This window comes from Gavia stellata, chromosome 7 (assembly GCF_030936135.1).
Source record: "Gavia stellata isolate bGavSte3 chromosome 7, bGavSte3.hap2, whole genome shotgun sequence".
In the NCBI taxonomy this organism is placed as follows: domain Eukaryota; kingdom Metazoa; phylum Chordata; class Aves; order Gaviiformes; family Gaviidae; genus Gavia; species Gavia stellata.
The window spans coordinates 18,466,071-18,476,767 of record NC_082600.1 but is presented as its reverse complement, the minus strand read 5'-3'; the positions used below and the strand labels follow the sequence as shown (position 1 = coordinate 18,476,767).

At 41.4% G+C, this 10,697-nt stretch overlaps 1 protein-coding gene across 1 annotated transcript; it reads left to right on the top strand.

Annotated features, from left to right (window-relative positions):
• Positions 1 to 1,414: 1,414 nt before the first annotated feature.
• Positions 1,415 to 5,622, top strand: LYSET (lysosomal enzyme trafficking factor). The gene is made up of 2 exons (XM_059819767.1): positions 1,415 to 1,446; positions 3,552 to 5,622. Exon 2 carries the CDS (start codon positions 3,568 to 3,570, stop codon positions 3,961 to 3,963), a length of 396 nt encoding a protein of 131 aa, XP_059675750.1. The 5' UTR covers positions 1,415 to 1,446; positions 3,552 to 3,567; the 3' UTR covers positions 3,964 to 5,622.
• Positions 5,623 to 10,697: the final 5,075 nt, after the last annotated feature.

The following is a 10,697-nucleotide window of genomic DNA, read 5'->3' as shown; positions in this document are numbered from 1 at the left end:
AAAATCCTATGTGTATATATTTATTTACACCCAGGCAAAAAAATTTCATTGCTTTAGTATCTGTCATGTCTTATTTGACATCCATTTTAAAATTCTCTTTTAGCCTTCTTTTTAACTGTAGCTGGATGTGTGTGAATTGTGGCCACCACTGCTTCTCTATAAATTTAGAAGACAGAATTCAGTCCTGACTGCCAATGAGTCAGTCATTACCAACACTAACGGAGAGTAATAGTCAAGGTTTTGACAAATCAAATGGATTTGAACTCCATTTCGCTCATAATTGATTAAATTTGTGAAGCAATTCAGAAAGAAGTTACAACAGTTCCCAGCAGCAGTATGAGAAAACAAGATTTTTCTCATTACTCCAGGATACAACAATTTAGTAAAGTTTTCCTTTTGCATACAATTCTATGCAGTTACTGAATTCTTTTAACTAGCACAGGAAGTATGCATTAAACAGTTACTGAACAGAGACAAATGTTGAAACACCTTCTGCACAAGCCAACTTTCCAAACATCAATGTGGTGCACGTCAGTGAACTACGCACATCTGACCAAAGCACATTTTTTGGTCAATTTGGATGATTTTTTGGCTTCATTGAAGGCTTTTTCCCAGTACCGTATTTCCTAATAATTTAATTCAATAGAAATACACAAGTAAGGTGTAGTTATCTATGAGCATATACTGTTTAAGTACATACATGTCAGTTCTTGGAGACTCCATTGGTATTTCCCTCAACGCAATCGCACCTGGCTAATGCAGCCAACTGCCAAAATGCAACTGTGCAACTTTCTCCTCTCCTCGAGGCCTGTACAATTAGAATAAACGCACTTGAATAGAACTGGCAGCGTGGGAGAAGGTGAGCGTTGCGCCAGGCCACCGGGTCACGGGCCTGTCCACCAAGGCACGCTGGAGGCCGGCGCTCTGTGCTGTGGCTGGGCTGCCCGAAGCCGGCCTCTCCTCCACCACCGCATGGAGCAGCACTAGCGCTGAAACGACAGCGGCTGGGGGCCGGCAGCCACAGACGCGCCGGCAGTAACCGAAGAGTGACTAAGGGAGATGAGCAGCCACACAGGGCCGTCACCATCAATGTCACCCACCATTTTGGGCCAGGCTAACGACGCCAAACAGAGGCGCGGGCCCCAGCCAAGATGGCCGCCGGCCAACCCGGCCCGCCCGAGCAGGGCCGGCTCGCTCCCGCCCCGCCTCGCCCCGCCCCGCCCCGCCCCGCCTCGCCTCGGATGCAGACGGGCGCGCACCGGAAGTGGTTCTCCCCATGCCGGAAGTGCCGCGGTTCCGGAGCGGTGCCCGGGCGGCGATGGCAGTGGGCCGGCAGTGGCGCGGCGAGCCGGCGGGCCCCTCCGCCTCCCGGCGCGGCGGCGCGGGCTGAGGGGAGCGGGCCGCCTGCCGCCGCCCTCCCGCTCCCTCCTTCTCCGCTGGAGGAAGGTAAGGGGCTGCCGGCGTCGGTGAAGGAGCCGTTGCGGCGGAGCGCTTCTCGCCCGGAGCGCGGATCCAGCGCTCGCGAGGGGGCTGAGCGCTGCGGGCCTCGCCAGCGGCCGGTTTGCGCGGCCTGTTGCGGGAGGAGAGCCGCGGAGCACCCGCGGAATGGGGGTGCACGACTCTGATAACCATCGCGGGTACCTCCGAAGGCTGCAAGTGAAAATAGTGTCTCGAAACGGAAAATAAGAATGAGAAAACCCTAAGCGTTATCTCTGCCTCTTTCGGTGTAACCCAGAGCTAAGGCTCCTCTTCTGGCTACTGCTGCCTAGCAAGGGCAGGACAAAAAACAACAAATGTTTACGTTCTTAAATCTACTGCAATTTTAATAGTGTTTGTGCTTTCAATATGTGCACTCTTTTTGAAGATTTATGTTCTCTGAAGGCATCTACTTGTTAGCCATCTCTAAAATGCCTAACTACAGGAAAAAATGGACAGTGACTTAGCTGTTGGGTAAACATGGACTTTGGAATTTAAGTGTTTACCCAGTGGATTAACAGCTTCTTACACAAAATTTGCAGTTGTCCTACTAAAAGTGTTAACTTGGTGTATTAAAGGGAAACATACTGTTAAGTTATATAGAAGGATAAGCTAAACAACAAATAGTTGTCACAGACATAAGTAATGGTATTCTCAGCTATTTACTGTCAGTGTGTGTTTGACTCTTTTAGCCACCAAAAATGCAGCAGTGTGAGGGCCAGAAACAACTCCTCTAGGGCTACCCTGATCAGATTCTCTCTGGTCAGGAATGAGGATATCTTTCAGATACAGAAAATCAGGAAGTCTTTCAAGATTGCTATCCAGACGGATTAGTCTGGCCTTGGGAAAGGGGATTTAGAAAGGTGAAATGATTTTTTTATCAGTTATGGTAAACTCTCACATCCCTCCATTAATAGTTATCTGTGTGCATAGATCACACTTAAACAAGCATTTCTGCCTAGTTTTTTTTAAAGCCTGAAATATTTTCTTAAAACAGTACTGCATAAATTGATTTTACCCCTCTCTTAAAAAAAGATAGGAAGGGTAAAACCCCAACAGTCTGAAAAAGTATATTTGTTAGGAGAACTCTAGCCATCTTCAGTGAAGGGGTGGTTCTCCCTGCCCTGCCCAGGGGCTATTTTGAGCGAAGGTGGCAATGCCTTCTTGGTATGAATGGAGTTACTGCAGCTAGAGTGTTTGTGACTGGTTTAAAGAGTGTTTCAAGTCACCTAGACCCACACAGCCAGCTGGAGATCTTCAAGCAGCTAAAATCGAACCCGGTGGTGTCTGGTGCTTCAGTAATTCGTGCTTCTTCTGAAAAGTGCCATTTGACTGGTGTCTGGTTCGTTCAGCACCAAATCAGTTACTACTACAAATGTTCAACTCCTTCCCTCCAGAAGGCTTACTGCAACTGTTCACATAGGCAGAGCAGAAATACAGTTAGGTGCAAGTAATATGCCTGTGGTATGTACCTTCATGTGTGCAAATGGGTACAAATACATACCTGTAGTACATATCTTCCCATGTGCAAACTGAAAACATCCTTTTATATGGTTCCTAGGTGGTCTCTCAGCTAAAGCTTAATGAAACCAGATGCTGCTACAATGCAAACAAGCAGTGATGAGCTCCTGTTACTGGCTGGCTAGCAGCATGTTTGTCTTGCAGACATCAAAGAACTTTACAAGCTTCCTATACTTACAGGAAGTCTTGCATTATCCCCACCCTGTGGCTAGAGACACTGAGGGCAGATGGGTTAACTTACCCAATTCAAGACATCTGTTTTGTTCACTCAGTAGTTGACCTTAGACTGATATAACTTGATAGCTAGCAGGCCCTAAACTAGCCAGAGCTATTGATGGAGCATTGTATGTAATTACCATTAGCCTGTTGCTGACATAGTAGCATGATTTTTCTCTAGGGTAGAGAGAAGTCAGGTCTTCAGAAATGGATGTGTGCGCTGTTTTTGCTAACATGTCATGAAAAATTATTAAAAGTTAACTTATAAAAACCAAGCTTTGTCTGTATGTCCTCTTTCTCCAAGCTGTACTGAATGTATATGTCGCCTTTTGTTCCAGGTGCAGAGCATGGAGAATGATGAACTTCCGCCAGAGGATGGGATGGATTGGTGTGGGGTTGTACTTGTTAGCAAGTGCTGCAGCTTTTTATTACGTCTTTGAAATCAATGACACTTACAACAAACTAGCACTGGAGCACATTCAGCAACACCCCAAGGAGCCACAGGAAGGAACCACATGGATGCACTCCTTAAAAGTACGACTGCTATCCTTGCCTTTTTGGCTGTGGACTATAATATTTTTAATACCATATTTACAGATGTTTTTGTTCCTTTATTCCTGTACAAGAGCTGACCCCAAAACTGTTGGGTATTGCATCATTCCTATCTGCCTGGCTGTTATTTGCAATCGTCATCAAACATTCGTGAAGGCCTCTAATCAGATCAGTAGATTACAACTCATTGACACATAGCTCAGTTTCTAGTTTCCTTAGCTGTTTTGAAGCAATTGCATATGCCTGATCTAATCACAAGACTGAAGTTCTGTGTGAAGGCTGGAAAAAGCCTTTTCTTTCAAACTGTTAAGCAATGATGAGAGTGACTGTTTTCTATTTAAAAAAAAAAAAAAAGTAACTTCAAAGGTTTTTAAATATGGGTCTATGAAAATGGCCAGAGTGGGAGAGCCCTGTGTGACACTTGATGGAAGTATTTCTCATTTTGCCTTAATGATGCAAAATTGCAACACTCCATCTGAGACATCCTGTGGGGAAATAAGTTTCTGGTCTATGACTTTACTCCTCTGTGCAAAAAAGTGATTTCCTGTGTTTTCCCTTGGAGTAAAATCAATGAAAAGATACTTCTTTTGTGGTAAATGTAAAAGGAAAAAAAAATCAGAACATGATTATAAAAGCTGCACTTAACGCAATTTTTTGCTTTTTCTTTTCTTTCTTCTTTTTTTAAGTAAGTAATTCGTATCTACATCAGTGCTGGTTTTCAATGAATTTTTTAAAAATAAGCTTAGCTATAAATACAGGAAGCAAAGAATAAAGTTCGTGCGAACATTTAAAGAGAAAAAGGTACTTTTTTCTGTGGTAGCATACTTTTTTTTTCAGTGACCACAACAGTACCGTGTTGTAGTAGGTAGGCAGTGAGGAGTGGCATAGGCCTGGAGGCTGGTGCTGTAAACTCTTTCCTATGATGTCAAAAGCAGCTTGTGCTGGCATTGGCCTATAGTCTGCACAAAACTTCATTTGTGTTTCCTTCTCCTATCTGTAGAAATCTCCTTTGATAAAATCACAAGTGTTTGGAATCTACTATCATTCTAATTTCATTCTGGATATGGATGCAAAACTGTGTTCTGGGAGCACTGATGTATTAGGCAAAACTTTGAATTTGGGAAAGTTAAATGGTTGGGGGGATGCTACAAGCAGATTGTAAGACAGATAACCATGTTCAAGAAATTCGAAGAAGCAAGATACCTTCTTCTAATTCTTGCGATGAATGCAAATTTCTTCAGTCATACTGAAATTCCACTGAGATTTCTTACTGTAGTTTCAACCTCTATTTTTCAGTGCTATTTTGGCATAGCATTTAATTCTAACTACTGGATTGTCTATTTTGAGTAATACCAAATACGTTCTTTCTTCTTGTCCTTTTTTGTTTCGTCTTAGAATAACTAAATTTTTGAGCCAGCCATGATGGAAGTAACCTTCCGAATGTGCAAACAGTGCAAAATATGCTCTTCAAAAGCAGTAGGCCCAAAACAATTATGAACTAAACTCCTTGATTATAATTTCAATTGTATGTGATTGTCAGTACCTAATAATCACAAATGCTAATCCATTTCTGACTACTTTAAGGGAATCCTGAAGAATATCAGCTTTCTTATGCTTTGGAAAGAACACTATTTTCAGTGTTGCTGTGTTTAAGCATGGTAGTTACAACACCTTAAACTTTCTGTTTGCATTTGGAGATATTTTGAGACACTGGTTTCAAATGCCAGCATCGGTGCTAGGACCTGAAAACAATGTAGCCTTTGCAAGAAGGTTTTAAGTTCTAAGTGCAATATGGAAAGGCAGAAGCTGCCATCTTAATATGCTGGAGTAAGAATAAAGTATAAACTCTGACTTGTATCTTTGGGAGTCAGAGCTTTTAAGTTGCGTTGTTTCCTAACTTTAAAAATCACCATCCTATTTATCTATAAAATAAAAACTTTTCAATATTTATAAACAGAAGTCTGTGAATGCAGATACGTATCAGTGGCTTTTTTTTTTTTTTTTTTTGCATATGTTGCTAGATAGCAGTGCTGGCAGTCAGCTGCTGTAGCTTAGTCTCTTGTCCTTCCCTCAGTGTGTATGGTTGATCTTTTTTGTTGTCCTTTTATGCTCTGTGCCCTAATCACTTGTCTGTAGTCTGAAGTTTTGGGGCTGGCTAGATGAAACTGAATCCTTTTGTCATTTCTCTGCCTTTGTGTAACAAGGAGATACCTCTGGCTGGACTATGTTTTTAACTTGATGCTGTAGTTTTTAAACTGAGCAGTTATGTTGTGTCTAGATGGAGTTACTTAAAGAACAACAACATAAGAGGAAGCATTAAAAATAGAAAATGGTAGGGAGAACTGCCTCAGTTTCTGTTGTGCAAGCATGTGGCCCTTAGCAAATTCATCATCATGCCTGATGTGGTGATCCAAGCTGCCTGGATGTGAGGCATGTGCTGGGCACAGTGGTGACTTACAGAATGGAGGTTTGTGTTTGTAGACTTTTCCATCAGAAGCGTGTTTTTGGATTAAAGCTGTTGACAAGCATGAGCTTTACAACTAGCTACAGAAAGACATGCAATCTAATTCAAGCAAATGCTATGTCTGTAAGGATTTGAGCTTGAGGTGGAAAGCAGCAATGGAGAGCATTAGTATAAACTATTAACATAGTGCATAGGAATACTAGACAATAGGAGTAGCAGAAGAGGAGAGCTAGCTCCGCTGGTGCATCCAGCATTTTGGCACTAGTGGAACACCAACAGGTGAAGTCTTGCCCACAAAGTAACTAAATGAAAGACTATAAAAATTAATGATTAAATTGTTTTTTACTGTGGTCTTTTAAAAGAAGTAGTGAAATAACTTTAAGCTTGATTATCCTGAAGACTTGTAGATAGTGTCAAGGCTATGTCTCAGTCACAGAAGATAACTGCCTGTAACACAAATTGACATAATCTGGAAGCTTTTGGGATAATCAAGCTCAAAGAAGTTTTACAACCTCTTTAAAGACTACAGTACTTCGCAATTAGTTCTTGATCGTAAATGACAGATAATGGTGCAAATCTGTTGCTACAGCAATGGCATTAATAAAAGATGCGAGACTAGCTTATAGTATAACTTGCTTATACAAATCTATTTAGTTCTTTTCACTGAGTGGGCAGAAAAGATGAATTGCTACAACTTCCACTTAGGGGTGGGAAAGCTATTTTTACTCATACTTTTTTAACTTAAAATGAGTTAGCTCAGACACGATCTTGGAAGAGCTTCCTAAAGCAGAGCTGTAATAACAGAGGCAGTAATGAAATCCTCAGAAGATTGCTAACTTCTACCAGCTTAGCAATCATTCAGGGCTTTAATTTTCTTCCAAGAAAGTGAGTAACTGTAACACAAGGTTGATTAATATTCATCTCTGTGCCACCTACCCTGGATTTCTTTTTATTGTGTTTGTGTCACAAGATAAGGCTTTGTCAGACTGCTTGGGCATCGCTCTTGGGCAGTCTAAGTGCTAGTTTTGTTAGCTGCTTGACCTTCACCTGACACTCCCTTCCCATCTCTGGAAAATGCCACGGTTTTTTTTAAGTGCTGCTGAGCCTGTTCTTCACTTCCTTCCGTGGGAGAGCAGGTCCAATGAAGAGCAGAACTTAGGCTGCAGCCCTTCAAACTTAGACAGAAGTAAGTTGTGATAAAATGTGTTCCTTATGACGCATGTTTCTTTCAGCAGCAAAGTAGAACTGCAAGCTTGATTTCTTTTTTAATTAAAAATATGAGGATTGACTTACCCTTGGAACAAAACTTTTCAGTTTGTGCAGGATACCTATTAACTCCCCTTATTTTCTCTTGCCTGGTCCATTGTCTTCTTAAAAGGATGCTCCCCAATAATAGTTTATTATTCTGTTATTTTCTAAAAAAATGCTGCTTTTCATGTGCCAGTCTTGGATGAGAACCTCTTTTCTACGTATGACCTAATGCATTAAAGCAGTTTAGTAACTTTATCAGGTAGTTAATTTGCAAAAACTGACTCATCTTAGCTCTTCTTAAAGCTAGCCCTATGGTACAGGTTTCTTCTGGAAAGAATGAACATGCTACAGCCACAAGAAGGTACTTCTGCTCAACTCTCAGTCCTCAAAGCCCATGACTAGCCCAGTAAATTTTGGCTAGTGGATGTGACCAAAACCACCGCTCAGTTGTTTACACTGCTGAGTGTTAACCATTTATTAAGCCCCATGATATGTTATTATGTCCTAACTGCCAGATTAGTGTGTATTTTAGGGGGAATCTGGTATCTGTAGTAGCTTGTGTATAAATTAACTTTTAAGCTAGAATGAGTGGGAATTACACAGGGGCTGCAATGGGTGAATCGCATTCAAATCCTTTTAATGAAAATGCTGAGAGTGAATCTCTCTCTTAGGAACCAGTAAAGGTCTTGCACTTTTAGACAATGCCCTGATTATCAGGCATAATGGGATTGCGCCCTTTCCCTTGCAGAATCATCTGAGTGCCTAATAAATATCATACTTGTGATTTTAAACTTTTAAACACAGACCACTGCAACCTGTTAAATTCCTCTGTGAATTTAGCCTCAAAGTTGTTTGAACCAGCAAATTCAGTGTTTCAAAGCAGTAACAATAGAGTATGTCATATAATCCCAGTCTATGTGAAGGAGACTTGCTTTGACATTTTTGCTGTTCTGTTTTGCAACTAGTAAAAGTAGTTGGTTCTCATCTAAACACTACCGAGAATTTAATTTAGTATCACTTCAGCTCTTTTAATTCAATAGAAACATACCAGCATTCTCCCCCTTTATCGGTATGGAAATCCATCTAGCCCCCTCTGGCTAGTAAAACTAAATTCTATTAGTAGGACATACAAACTATACTAAAGAGCGCAGAGGTGGTGAACTGGGCTTGTTCTGTGCTAGCCTGAAGTTTGGTTAAGGTATACCTCCAAGGTGAAGAGTATGCCATTTTTCTTCCATTGAGGCTTATCTACTCCACCTAAAATGAAGGGCCCACGGTTGACTTACAGCATGCATAAAGCTTCACCCTCTAGGACAGCTTTGTAAAAGTCATTGCAGGCTTTTGCTATATTCTCCATGCACATAAACCTTAAGTTTTTCTGTCTTCAGAAAATCTTGGACCCTCTCCCACAAGCCATGGAAAAACCTGCATGCTTCAGTGATTTGTCTGACTCAGTTGCTTGGAAAAAGGGTGCCACAACCAGTGAGTAGCACCAGCTGGTTCTCTCTGTTGCACCCTGTACCTTTTGCCGGTTGTTTGGCTAGAAGGACAGTACAGAACTGGGAGACTGCAGTCCTTCTGGGGGAGAAAGGGGCTCCCCAGAAGGGGTTCAGAACACAGCTATAGGGTAGGTCCTAAAACAGATATGGAGGGGGGAAAGGAAAAAAAAACCCAAACCCCATCACTCCAAAGCTTTCTGTGCCTAGTTACCTTGCAGCAACTCTCAGAAAAACGCAGTCCTCTGTTGAATCTGTGACAAGCAAACCTACAGTTTAGAATTATATAAGGCCCCATGAAGCTCCTGTACCTTTTTCGTTGTTTAAAAGTTTTTGTGGCCACAGTAAGGACTAGAAATGATTCTTTAAAGGCAAAAACTGTGGTTGTTCTTGACCCAGTGCTCATTGATATCTTCTGGAGCTCAGGTGCAGCGTGTTACTGTGTCCAGGCTGATAGAAAAAAGAAGTATCCCATTACTGGAGTATTACCGGCATTTAGTCCCACACTACTAAAGTTAGGGTTTGTTGCTTTACAACGGAGATTTTCAGCCCATGATGTGCCAGTGGACTATTTACACAAAGTTTAAATTTACATAAAGGCCACAAACTCATGCTTAATGTTAAAAGTTGCTTTTTGGCCATTCCACAGCTCACACCATTGTTGCAGTGTTTAAGGCTGTAGTCTTGGGGGGGGAGGAAAAAAAAAAAACCACCACCCAGGGAAAACACTGCTCTCAGATGTAGCTCTACCACAAGCTTCCAAAGCTGCAGAACAGAGCTCATGAAAGATGTCATCACTTTAGCACAGGTCACGTGAAGGAGCCCTTCTGATACATTTATCAGGCTAGGTTTTTTTTAAGTGTTGCCTTTGCCATTTTGATAAGCCACTTCCTTCAATGCCACTTCCTTCAATAAATAATCTAGCCTAAACCACTTTTTAAGCATTTTATCTCTTCAAGATTTTGCAGCCTGACAAGAGATCAGAATTAATTTGTGTAATTTTCTCTTAACCTAGGTCCTCAGCAACTAAAGCTTCCTGGTCTTCAGAGTTGGTCTTTTCTCCTCAGTTATGCCTCTGTCCTATCTGCTAACAGAATAATGGGTGTGTCAATTTCTTAGAATAAGAGTACATAAAGATGTCCAAAATATGTTTACTGGACCTCTTTTCCAACTCCCCCCCATTTCAAACTAATGCGGAGAATTTTGTGCTCATAAAAATTCATCATTTATTCCAGTATTTTGCCCTCCATACACAAGTCCCAAGATTTGCTCAGTTTCCATAATACATAAACAAACTATGCCAGCAGAACACATGGAAATGAAAAAAAAAATGTTTTTCACACTATGAAATCAGTCAGTTAACTTCTGCTAGAGAAGACTCTCAGGCACCACAGTAAGCTCTATGGACTGGCTATCAAGAACATTTTATGCCTGTTCACAGAAGCATGCACCAAACAAAAACTGGGAATTGAAGTTAACATATGGGAAGCATGTTACCTTAATGGCATTCCACATGCTGCATTATCATCAAAAGAAAGAACAAGCTATCTAAGCAGAAGGATTGGGTTATGTTGATTTATACAGCCAAGAACTGTTACACATAATGTACTCATAGGTGTTACTCAAATATTTATACTTTCTCCACCTCTAAAATAAACTACAGCAACCAGCGTAGAACCCTACTACATTTCCCCTAATTTCTGCCCAAAGTTTTGTTTTTA

Bases quoted from the DNA above. Each gene is read 5' to 3' on its own strand.
- LYSET (XM_059819767.1), top strand. From the start codon at position 3,568: ATGATGAACTTCCGCCAGAGGATGGGATGGATTGGTGTGGGGTTGTAC.